This window comes from Gadus macrocephalus, chromosome 9 (genome assembly GCF_031168955.1).
Source record: "Gadus macrocephalus chromosome 9, ASM3116895v1".
Classification (NCBI taxonomy): Eukaryota; Metazoa; Chordata; class Actinopteri; order Gadiformes; family Gadidae; genus Gadus; species Gadus macrocephalus.
In genome coordinates this window covers 9,996,616-10,009,115 of record NC_082390.1, presented here as the reverse complement: position 1 = coordinate 10,009,115, position 12,500 = coordinate 9,996,616, and the positions used below count along the sequence as shown (strand labels likewise).

At 48.3% G+C, this 12,500-nt stretch overlaps 2 protein-coding genes across 2 annotated transcripts in view; both read right to left on the bottom strand.

Moving 5' to 3' along the window:
- The window catches only part of slc13a1 (solute carrier family 13 member 1), a 9,918-nt gene extending 4,823 nt beyond the window's left edge, over positions 1–5,095 (bottom strand). The window contains exons 1-7 of the mRNA XM_060060622.1: positions 4,926–5,095; positions 3,634–3,762; positions 2,943–3,079; positions 2,363–2,538; positions 2,204–2,276; positions 2,014–2,065; positions 1,301–1,440 (exon numbers count right to left, since the gene is read on the bottom strand). Of these exons, the coding sequence (XP_059916605.1) occupies positions 1,301–1,440; positions 2,014–2,065; positions 2,204–2,276; positions 2,363–2,538; positions 2,943–3,079; positions 3,634–3,762; positions 4,926–5,030 (812 nt within the window). The 5' untranslated portion in view covers positions 5,031–5,095. The remainder of the gene's footprint in view (positions 1–1,300; positions 1,441–2,013; positions 2,066–2,203; positions 2,277–2,362; positions 2,539–2,942; positions 3,080–3,633; positions 3,763–4,925) is intronic.
- An 873-nt stretch (positions 5,096–5,968) lies between these two features.
- Positions 5,969–12,500, bottom strand: part of iqub (IQ motif and ubiquitin domain containing) — a 9,152-nt gene continuing 2,620 nt past the window's right edge. Inside the window, exons 3-9 of the mRNA XM_060061576.1 lie at positions 9,926–10,238; positions 9,515–9,690; positions 9,179–9,355; positions 8,643–8,819; positions 8,202–8,468; positions 7,273–7,458; positions 5,969–6,958 (exon numbers count right to left, since the gene is read on the bottom strand). Coding sequence (XP_059917559.1) covers positions 6,794–6,958; positions 7,273–7,458; positions 8,202–8,468; positions 8,643–8,819; positions 9,179–9,355; positions 9,515–9,690; positions 9,926–10,238 — 1,461 coding nt within the window. The 3' untranslated portion in view covers positions 5,969–6,793. The remainder of the gene's footprint in view (positions 6,959–7,272; positions 7,459–8,201; positions 8,469–8,642; positions 8,820–9,178; positions 9,356–9,514; positions 9,691–9,925; positions 10,239–12,500) is intronic.

Here is a 12,500-nt window from a genome sequence, read left to right as displayed (position 1 = left end):
ACTGGTCACTAGCTTGTCTCTAACTGGTTACTGACTGGTTACCAGTGGTGGACGAAGTACTCAGACCACGTACTTGAGTCAAAGTTGAGATACCTGTAAAATATTACTCCAGTAAAAGTGGAAGTACTCCCTTTAAACGTCGACTTGAGTAAAAGTATAAAAATACTTGGCTTCAAATGTCCTTAAGTATCAAAAGTTAAAGTAATTTGGTGCAATGTAGTTCCAATGACTTGCTATGTCCTTCATTTAAGGTTAAAAAAACAAACATTAACAACCCTCTAAATACAATCTTTCTATTTGTGATACCTGATACTGATATCATTTGAAACTAAAAAATGCCTTTCTGTGCTGTAGAGCAAAGTGAGGTTGAAAATATGTTTTAGTAAAGCCACATAGATGTAAAGAAATGTTACATTTTGTGTGTGTGTGTGTGTGTGTGTGTGTGTGTGTGTGTGTGTGTGTGTGTGTGTGTGTGTGTGTGTGTGTGTGTGTGTGTGTGTGTGTGTGTGTGTGTGTGTGTGTGTGTGTGTACCAAACAGAAAATGTGTGGTTGGTACATGAGCTAAAATAGAACAACCCACAGAATAGTCATGCATAAAATGATCATACATTTAAAACTTGTAAAACTTAAACTTGAAATAATCATGCAAGACCTTAAAGAACATCAACCTTACAGTCATACCAACTCGACTAAACATCATGAATCAAATCTCCTTACGACTGGCGCAGAGGTTTGAGTGACAGATCTGATGGCCCTCCCTAGCCCCTAATTACTATTGGACAGGCAAGCATTGTTTTTGGCATTTAGCTTCTACCGGGAGTACACCTGGATATGTAGAAAGCACCTAGCCTCTAGCCATATAAACGGGGGTCCCCACAGACAAACGCCCGATATATAACAATCATATTTCATATATCGATTAATAATTTCAACGTATAACGTAACCGTTTAAGCTTGACATGGTGTTTCTAGGTTAAAATTGTTGTTAGGCTCCGCGACTTCCGCAATGGTTGGCAGTGTCTATGGTCACGCATGCATTTTTTTTTTTGGAATATAGTGCAGTAAAAAGTACGATTTTCCCCTACGAAATGTAGTTGGGTAAAAGTATAAAGCCTCACAAAATAATGATGCTCAAGTAAAGTACAGATACGCTAAAAAGTTACTTAAGTACAGTAACAAATGACTTGTAATTGGTAACTGTCCACCGCTGCTGGTTACCCACTGGTTACCAGCTGGTCTCTAACTGGTTACTCACTGATTACTCACTGCTAACCTGCTGGTCTCTAACTGGTTACTCACTCGCTGATGTATTGGGAGAAGATGAGGTTGGGGGAGGTGCCGGGGAGCGTGGTGATGCCTCCGATGTTGGAGGAGTAGGCGATGCCGAGACACAGTGCCCTGCACACGTCCAGCTGCCGTCGGCTGGAGGGGTCAGCCACCTGAGGACAAACCACTGGATCACACCTGGATCACACCCAGATCACACCTGTATCACACCTGGATCACACCCGGATCACACCAGGATCACACCCGGATCACACCTGGATCACACCCGGATCACACCCGGATCACACCTGGATCATGGCCGGATCACACCTGGATCACACCTGGATCACACCCGGATCACACCTGGATCACACCTGGATCACACCTGGATTATGGCCGGATCACACCTGGATCATGGCCAGATCACACCTGGATCGCATCTGGAACACACCTGGATCAAATCTGAATCCCATCTTGATCACATCTGGGTAAAATCTTGATCACACCCGGATCACATCTGGATCACATAATCGGATGATGAATGGGTGATGGATGATGGATGGATGACGGATAAATGATGATGGATGATGGGTGATGATGATGGATGATGGGTGATGGCCGATGGGTGATGGGTGATGATGGGTGATGGGTGATGATGGATGATGGGTGATGGGTGATGAATGATGGGTGATGAATGATGAGCGATGGTGGGTGATGATGGATGAGTAGATGAAGGTCCTTCCTACCTGGTTGTCAGTGGAAAGCTGCTCAGGAGAGGCAGGTGCTTCTGGATCCTCGCTGAGGGGCCGAGAGGAACATGTGTTATGATCCTATGTGGACTCAGGGGACCCCTACAGTACATCTGGTCCTGGGCTGATTTTATTCTTTGAATGTCCTCTGTGTGATTCAGAGAGTTGATCCTGCGGCCTCTCTCACCCTCCAGCACGGCGGTCCTCCTGCTCCTTCTGGTCCCAAGCCCGGCGGTCCTCCTGCTCCTTCTGGTCCATCTCTGATGAGACAACACAGGGATGAGCTCCTCCTCTGAGGGGCGTTTACACAGAGATGGTTGAGGGGGGGTGGGGGTTCCAGACCTACCATCCATCTCCAGGGCAGGGTTGTGAATGCCGGTTGGCTCTGCCCCCTCTTTGTCCCCGGGCTTCAGCACCTGAGTGATGACCGCGTCCACGATGGGCATCACCATGGTGACGGCCGAGGTGTTGTTGACCCACATGGAGAGGAATGCACAGCCGCACATAAAGCCAAGCATCAGCCTGGAACACAAGAGTGACCTCATCACTGGTGACCTCATCACCAGAGTGACCTCATCACCAGAGTGACCTCATCACCAGAGTGACCTCATCACTAGAGTGACCTCATCACTAGTGACATTCTCACCAGAGAGACCTGATCACTAGTGACTTGATCACTAGAGTGACCTCATCATTAGAGTGACCTCATCACCAGAGTGACCTCATCACTAGAGTGACCTCATCATTAGAGTGACCTCATCATTAGAGTGACTTCATCATTAGAGTGACCTCATCACTAGTGAACTCATCACTAGAGTGACTTCATCATAAGAGTGACCTCATCACTAGAGTGACCTCATCACTAGTGACCTCATCACTAGAGTGACCTCATCAGTCCTCTAGTCACCCCCACCAGGGTGACTCACCATGCAGGGTTGACCCCCACCAGGGTGATGAGCTTCAGGGCGATCCTCCGATGGAGCCCCCACTTCTCTATGGAGGTGGCCAGACAGATGACCCCCACCAGCAGGAAATGGAAGTCCTTAAAGTACTCCTTAGCCACCTGCAGGGGGGGAGACGCAGAGAACCTTCATCAGAAGACCGCAGAGTGGGCTCTGTGCTCTGTGTTCTCTGTGTGTTCTTTGTTTTGTGTTCTTTGTGTGTTCTGTGATCTGTGTGTTCTGTGTTTTCTGTGGGATGTGTGCTCTGTGTGTCTTATGTTCTGTGTGTTCTCTGTGTGTGTTCTGGGTTCTCTGTGTTCTTTGTGTTCTATGTCTTCTTTGTTCTGTGTGTGTTCTGTTCTGTGTGTTCTGTGTTCAATGTGTTCTGTGTTCCGTGTGTTCTGTGTGTTCTATGTGTTCTATCGGTTCTGTGTGTTCTGTGTGTTCTGTGTGTTCTGAGTGTGTTCTGTGTTATTCTGAGTGTGTTCTGTGTTATTCTGAGTGTTTTCTGTGTTCTGTGTTAATCTGAGTGTGTTCTGTGTTATTCTGAGTGTGTTCTGTGTTATTCTGAGTGTTTTCTGTGTTCTGTGTTAATCTGAGTGTGTTCTGTGTTATTCTGAGTGTGTTCTATGTTATTCTGAGTGTTTTCTGTGTTCTGTGTGTTCTGTGTTCGTACGTCAGCTGACGACATGATCCCAAAGAAGGGGAAGAGAATTGCGGGCAGCATGGCGGTGATCCCCAGGGGCAGCGGCTCAAGGGCCCAGAAGGACGCCATGAGGATCAGGACAAAGGCGCATTCTGCCTCCTGCAGGCCGGGAGGCACATTACACCCACATTACAACCACATTACAATACACCACATTACACCCACATTACAACCACAATACAATACACCACATTACAACCACATTACAATACACCACATTACACCACATTAAAATACACACACATTACAACCACATCACAACCACATCATAGTACACACAAATTACAACCACATTACAACCAGTAGACACATAGTAAACACACACTACACACACATCACCTCAATACGTAGCATAGTACACACATAGTACACAAATAGTACACAAAACAGTTCACACATAGTGCACACATATTCCTTCTACATATCTTGGTACACACGTAGTAAAGTTGAGATAGACATTAGTGAGTCTGCATTGTTGTCCATAGGGCAGTAGTGATATAATATCCCACTAATATCAGGGATTTAACCGAAAGTCCAGATTAGATAAGCAGCTTCACTTTTCCAGGAGGGGAAATCTCAGAAAGATAATGAACCTCTGCCCTAGACTGGGTCTCACAGGACTGATAGGACCCTTACTCTGACCTAGACCGGGTCTAGGACTGAGAGGACCCCAAGGCCTTGTTCACACTACATGCGTCCCTCGACGGATGGGGTCTTTTTGACGTATCCATGTGTTCTACCGGGTTGTATTACAAAGGCGATTTCATTGGACAGTGACCTTGCTTATATTTGCATAACGCAGTCTGATTGGCCGACGGATCCATTGCTGCCTGAAAAGTTGAACATTTCAGAACTTTTTGACTCAGGCCACGGAGCAGACAGAACGGACGGACCCAAAATGCATTTCGCAAGCGCCCCATGCAAAGTCAATGAGATCCGTCGACGGACGGAGGTAGTGTGAACAAGGCGTAACTCTGACCTAGACAGTGATGGGACAGGAGAGAGACCCTAATTCTGACCAGACTGTGGTGGGACAGGAGAGAGACCCTAACTCCGACCAGACTGTGGTGGGAAACTAGTTATGAGACCCTAACTCTGACCCTGACCAGGTCTCAGAGGACTGATAGGACCCTAACTCTGAGCGGACGGTGATGGGACAGCAGAGAGACCCTAACTTTGACCCAGACCATGGGGGAACAGGAGAGACCCTTACTCTGAGCAGACCATGAGAGCCTCAGAGTAGACGGTGTGTGCACGCTCACCTTGGTGGGCAGCAGCAGAGGAAGAGGAAGCAGCAGCAGAGGGCCCAGGATGAAGAGCAGCACAGAACGGTGGCTCCACAGCATGCGGCCCCATCTCACACCCATCTCACCGATACTCCTCTTTCCGGTCCTCAGGCGCAGGCTGACTCAGTGTCTCCGGTTCACGCTTCAAGAAGACCTTAAGTACCGCCACGCAGGCTCTGATTGGCAGTCTCTGAGAGGGGTTCTGATTGGCTGTCTCTGAGAGGGGTTCTGATTGGCTGTCTCTGAGAGGGGTCCTCATTGGCTGTCTCAAGAGAGGGGTTCTGATTGGCGATCCCCATAGGGGGAGGTTCTGATAGGGCGTATCTGAGGGGAAGGTATTGATTCATAAATATCTATGAGGGGAATGGGTTTTGGTTTTTCCACTTACCTTGACCAGGCTGTGAACTTATCTGCGCTCATAAAATTGTGACCTTTGACCTGAGACTAATTGGACTTTAGTTTCACGATGACGTCATCAGTTCTTAACGTACCTGCGGCAGTATCTAATCATTCTCCATATTAATGATCAAAACATGGGCTCGTTGTCATATAATTTATTAGAACAACATCATATACCGTAATTCTCCATAATGATTATTAAAACATTACCATATCTTTCTCCTTATTAATTATTAAAACATTTATAGACTCAACCAACAACCAACTACTCCTACTCATAGATTAGGATCTACTAGGACTACGGACTAATTAGCACTAAGTATGTTTACTCCTTACATCTACTACTGCTTAAAACAGCTTACTGTTGTGGGCATAATTTTAGGCACCAATGTTAAAATTGACTAAAAAGAGAATTGACTAAAAAATCTTCTTTTGGAAATTGATCTTAATGCCTTAATTAAACAAATGAGGAGATACAAATCTGCCTGCCTCTATGGAAATGTAACATAGGGGCGTCTATAATTATGCACCCTGTATTTTAATGGAGAACATATATTTATTTACGATACATTAGTCATTCACAAAGCAAATTGGTGTTCTAATAGGTTGCTTTTTCCTCATTTGTTTAATAAAGGCATTAAGATCAATTTCCAAAAGATGATTTTTTATTCCTCTTTTCAGTCAACTTTAGCATGGGTGCCTAAACTTATGCCTACCACTGTATACTATGCCTACTCCTACACAGACAGACAGATCCTAGGCAGACAGACAGATGGAATGAGAAACACTGAAACTAGCAGACAGACAGATAGATATGTGGTCAGACCGACAGTCATGCAGCAAACAGACAGGCCAGCAGACAGACGGACAAATAGATACTAATGCAGGCAGACCGACAGACAGGCTAACAGAAAGACAGAGAGGCTAGCAGAGAGACAGTCAGGCAGGCAGATTATCAGGCAGACTGACAGACAGGCCAGCAGACAGACAGACAATTTAATTAGTTATTAAGAATAATCAATGAAAGGGTTACCATGGCGACAATATGCCCAGATTAGCAACGCCACACATCAGGCCGCGCGACACGTGCCTCTTAATCACACACACACACACACACACACACACACACACACACACACACACACACACACACACACACACACACACACACACACACACACACACACACACACACACACACACACACACACACCCTTGCATACACACACGTGCGCACGCGCATCAATAAGGTTTACAATACAAAACATGCTTCCCAGGTCTTGATTGTGGGAACATCTTGTACTTTTACAGTCCAACATACCAACGACAGATAAGATAATAATAATAACCATTCTGACAGCGTAAGGTGAGGACCAGTATTAGAAGCCGTAAAGATCGTTTATCTTTATTAAACCGTCTGTATGTAAGGACAGGATCCCGCCGTACTAGGAGGGCTCTGCAGTGCCGGTTTCCATGGGGATGGGCCTGGTGACCAGCTGGTTGCCGAGGGCGTACTGGAGGCGTGGAAGCGTGGAGGTGATCTGGGTGAAGTGGTTCCTGGCCAGCAGGTGCTTCAGCCTCACCGAGCGCACCAAGGCCGCGCCGTACGCCTGTCGTCACCACGGAGACGGTTAGCCCGACCTCTGACCCCCACAATACCCTAAGCTCCGACCCTGACTCACCCTGACTAACCCCAACCTCTGAGCCTAACTAACCCTAACTCTATCCTTTGACCCCTTACTCAAACTAACCCTGACTTTAACCTTTGACCCCTTACTCAAACTAACCCTAAACTAACCACTAAACATGACTCTCAACCCTGATCCCAATGGATGACACACAGACACATACTAGACAGACAGACAGACAGACAGACAGACAGACAGACAGACAGACAGACAGACAGACAGACAGAGAGGCTGACCTGGTGTGGGTCTGGGACCAGCAGGTGGGCCTGGTTCTCCTCCCTGGTGAGCAGCAGACAGTTCCAGGGGCTCCAGGCTTGGCGTGGCTCCCAGGGGCCCATCACCAGGCCCTGGGGCCCGGGGGCCCCGCTCAGGGCCGACCGCCCGCCCCACACCACCTCCACCAGGTAGCGCATGTCCTCCTCCTGGGGGACAGGGCTCAGGGGTCTGGGACTGGAACAGGACTAGGACTGGACTAGGACTAGACCAGGACCAGGACTAGGACTGGACTAGGACTAGGACTGGACCAGGACCAGGACCAGGACTAGGACTGGACTGGGACTAGGACTGGACTAGGACTAGGACTAGGACTGGACTAGGACTAGAACTGGATTAGGACTGGGACTAGGACTGGACTAGGACTAGGACTGGACTAGGACTACGACTGGATTAGGACTGGGACTAGGAATGGACTAGGAATAGGACTGGATTAGGACTGGACTAGGACTAGGACTGGATTAGGACTGGGACTAGGACTGGGACTGGGATAAGAACTGGGACTAGGACTGGACTAGGACTAGGACTGGATTAGGTCTAGGACTGGACTAGGACTGGGACTAGGTCGAGGACTAGGTCTAGGACTGGATTAGGACTAGGTCTAGGACTGGACTAGGACTGGGACTAGGTCTAGGACTAGGTCTAGGGCTGGATTAGGACTAGGTCTAGGACTGGACTAGGAGTGGGACTAGGACTAGGTCTAGGACTGGATTAGAACTAGGTCTAGGACTGGACTAGGAGTGGGATTAGGACTGGACTAGGAGTGGGATTAGGACTGGACTAGGAGTGGGACTAGGACTAGGTCTAGGACTGGACTAGGACTAGGTCTAGGGCTGGACCACGACCACGACCAGGACTAGGACCTGGTAGTGAAGGTCTTCAGGGGGCCTACCTCCAGCAGGTGGGTCATGTGGTCCTGGGGGTGGAGCCTCTCCTCCACGGTCCGTAGCCTGGCCAGGAGGCTCCTGTAGGGGTTGAGGTCCCGGCGCAGGCGGCCCTGGTTCTCCAGGACCGTGCAGGGCCCGCAGCGGGGGGCGGAGCGCGGGCCGGCCGACACCGTCAGCTGGTTGGGGGCCAGGCAGCCCCCGCACGCCCGACACACCTGGAGGGGCTGGACCCCATGGGGGGTCTGGGACCCCTGGTCTGACCGCTGGGGAACCTGGGAGACGACACAGTTCTGTAAGCTTCAACTCCAGCCTCACATCCTCCTCTCCTCCTCCACCCTCGCTGAGCCCTAGGACCAGAGGTCAGCTGGACCTCTTCACCTCTGACCTCTGACCTGGAGGATCTGACCCCTGGCACCAGAGGTCAGCAGGACGTCTTGGACTCTGACCTTGAGCAGCCGGCCCACGGCAGGATTAAAGGTCGGCGTCTTGACGAACTGGAGGAAGAGTGTGGAGATCCTCTTCTTCAGACCCTCCAGGTTGGCCGGCATCACCTCGCGCCTCCTTAGCTCCACCTCCCTGTCAATCAACTCCACAAGGTCCCGCGTCAGCTGGCAGTTGTATCCCTGGCCAATCAGGGGAGGGAGAGGAGGAGAAAGAGGAAGAAAAAGAAAAAGAAGAAGAAGAAGAAGAAGAAGAAGAAGAAGAAGAAGAAGAAGAAGAAGAAGAAGAAGAAGAAGAAGAAGAAGAAGAAGAAGAAGAAGAAGAAGAAGGAGGAGGAGGAGGAGGAGGAGGAGGAGGAGGAGGAGGAGGAGGAGGAGGAGGAGGAGGAGAAGAAGAAGAAGAAGAAGAAGAAGAAGAAGAAGAAGAAGAAGAAGAAGAAGAAGAAGAAGAAGAAAAAGAAGAAGAAGTATTTGATTAATCTCTGAGGAACTTCTCTCCCTCCCTGACGGTGCTGTAACGGTGTTTTAACGGTGTTACTTACGGTGACGGTGTCCCTGAGCTTCATCAGCGCCTCCAGCCTCTCCTCTGGCGGGGGGGCGGGGTCCCGGGCGGCGATGACCTCGTAGAGCTCCTGCAGCTCGCGGGCACGCACACTGCTGGGCGTGGCCATCGTCAGAAACAAGCCGTCACGCCCCTGCCAGCGGCAGGGGGCCGCGACCTGACACACACACACACACACACACACACACACACACACACACACACACACACACACAAACACAAACACACAATAGGGTACATTTAGATTATGAGCGGTTGTGTGCATGAGGACTCCATCTGTCAGAGGGGTTAGACAGTGGGCCGGGTGACCTCTGACCTGGAGGAGCAGGGCCCGGGTGGCCGCGTCCTGGAGGCGCAGCAGGGAGGCCTGCTGGTGGCTCCCCAGGGAGGCGATGTGGCGGCTCTCCTCCTCCAGCAGGGCGCACAGCGCAGCCTTCCTCTCTGCTCCTTCTAGGGTGGAGGAGATACGCTGCACCTCCTCCTGCCTCCACCCTGAAACACACAGAATACGCCTCCTCAACCTCCAACTCCTCAACCTGCACCTCCTCACCCTCCTACCCTCAACCTGCACCTCCTCCACCTCCACCTCCTCCACCTCCTCAACCTCCTACCCTCAACCTGCACCTCCTCCACCTCCACCTCCTCCACCTCCTCCTGCATCTCCTTACCCAGACAGAGAGAGAACTACCAGACAGACAGAGACGTACAGACAGGCAGGCAGTCTCACTCTCCAGGTAGCTGTACAGAAGGCTGAAGTCCTCTTTTCTCTGTGGGTTTCTCCGGCGCTTTAGCTCATCCTTCCTCTGCTCCTCCTCCTCCTCCTTGCTTCTCCTCTGCCTCTCCTTCAGCCAGGCCAGCCTGCGCTCCTTGTCCCTTCGGAGCTCCTTCACCAGACGGACCGCCCGCCACCGCCGCACGTAGCTCTGCAGCATCAGCACCTGCAACACACATGTCAGCAGCATGTTAGCATGGCGGTAGCATGTTATCATCCAAGTAGCATGTAACCGTGCGAGTAGCATGCTAGAACGGAATTCTCCGTTCTATCTCCCAAGAGAATTCCCCGAGATATTTGTGACTGTAGTATACTGCACCTCCACCCCAAGGCTAACACACAAACTGCGGCCGATACTTTTCACAAGGTACCTCGAAGAGTTCAATCAACTTCCCCGGGACCCCCGTGTCTCCTAATGGGAGATTTTAACTGCAAACCGAGTAAATGTCTCAACCTGTATCAATACGTCACATGCCCAACTAGGAAAATAAGACTTTGGTCCTGCCCTCTGCCCCTCTGCCCCCCTCCCCCCCCCCCCCCCCCCCCCCTTGGTTCCTCAGATCACCGTGCTATCCATCTCACCCCTGTGTACAGACCTGTGTTTAAGAGGGGGGAAGTGAAAACTAGAGAGGTTAAGGTATGGAGTGATGAGTCTGTTTCAGTGAAGGACTCTGCCTCAGATATTGAGGAGCTGTCTTACACTGTCTGCTGTTATATCTCTTTTTGTAAGGATTATGTTATTCCTAAATTCCTGTAAACGTGTAAGCAAATAATAAGCTATGGGCCACAAGTTCTCTGAAACAAGTGCTAATGAAAAAACATAGTGCTTTTCCCAATTGGGGTGAGGGTGAAAATAGAGAGGCAACAAAGGAGGTCAGAGCAGAAATCAAGAGGGCTAAATTACAATATAAAAATAAGAGAGAGGAGACTGGGTAGTAACAACTTGAAGGCAGCATGGGATGGTGTTAAAAGAATGACGGGTTTGAATAAAACACAAAACAAGCCTGAACATATCCCAATGTATCAGAATGATAGCGATTTATCTGAAGCATTGCAGTTTTTTCTTTTCAAGTTTTGATATTCATGACTTTTAGATGAAGATAAGAAATTAACTGAGGAGCAAGCTCTGTTATTCTGCACCATTCTCAATTACACAAGAAGATGTTAGGTCAGTATTTAAGAGAAATAATGGTCAATAAAAGTCCAAGACCAGATGAGATTACTGTGAGATTGTTAAAGTGCTGTTCAGAACAGCTCAACTGCTCAACAGCTAACCCTGTTTTTGAGGTATCCTTGCAACAGAGAAGGGTCCCAAAGGCATGGAAGGAGTCCATTATTGTTCCAGTGGCAAAGGGCAATACTACAAAGATTTGAAATGTCTTTAGACCAGTGGCACTGACCTCACTGGTCATGAAGTAATTTGAAAAGATTGTGAAGTGTCTTTTGTTGTTAAGGGTGGGTGAGGCCCTGGACCCAGTGCAATTTGCACACAGGGATAACAGAGGGTAGGGGATGCCCAGATGACACTACTAAATCTCAGTCATCTAGATGGTTCGGCACACACACCCGGCTCTTGTTTTTAGATTATTCTTCTGCATTTAATACTATCCAGGCACATCTTTTGGTCAGTAAACTAGTATCAGAATTTATCTTGGAGTAATCTTGTGAGCTGGATATGGATTTTTTAACTAACGAGTAAAGGTAAATGGTTGTCCCTCAGAAAGGAGTGTAACTTCCACTGGCTCTCCCCAGGGTTGTGTACTTTCCCCTCTACTGTAAATCCTCTACACTAATGACTGTAGAAGTCATATGTAGAAGCATATTAATGGACACATCCTGAGATTTGCTGATGATACAGTTATTGTTAGTTTACTGCATAATCTTGAATCTCAGCATGGGCCAGTTGTTGATGAGTTTGTCAGTTGGTGGGACAAGTCTTTTCTTCAGCTTAACATCTCAAGAGACAAAAATCATGGCCATCGATTTTAGAAAAAAAACAATCTTGTTCTCCTCCACCTACTTACATAAATGGAAACTGCATAGAGATCGTTGACCAGTATAAATATCTGGGAACAATGATAGACATTTAACAAAAATTGTACGTTAATACTGATACTATTTGCAAGAAGGGCCAACGACGATTATACTCACTTATTCTTTTATTGCCTGGTATTGGGGCATCAGCTTTAGGGAAAAAAACAACCTCAGCCATATTGTCAAGGTGGCTGGGAAGTTGATTAGCTGTCAAGTACCCTTGCTGAACATTTATGAGAAGCAAGTTACTAAGTCCAATAGGACAAATAACTATTTTATTCCTCAATACGTTTGCTCAATTGCACAATTCTTTGCACATACCTGTAAATGTATTTGAATCTGATGGCTAGATAAGTAAGTTTGTTGTGTGGCCTTGTTTATCTTGTTCTTTTTATGTGTACCTGACTGCAATACAAGTTTCACTTTTGAGACAATAAAGTTAAACTGAACTGAACTGAACTGTGCATGTTAGCCGCATGCTATCATGTCAGTGGCA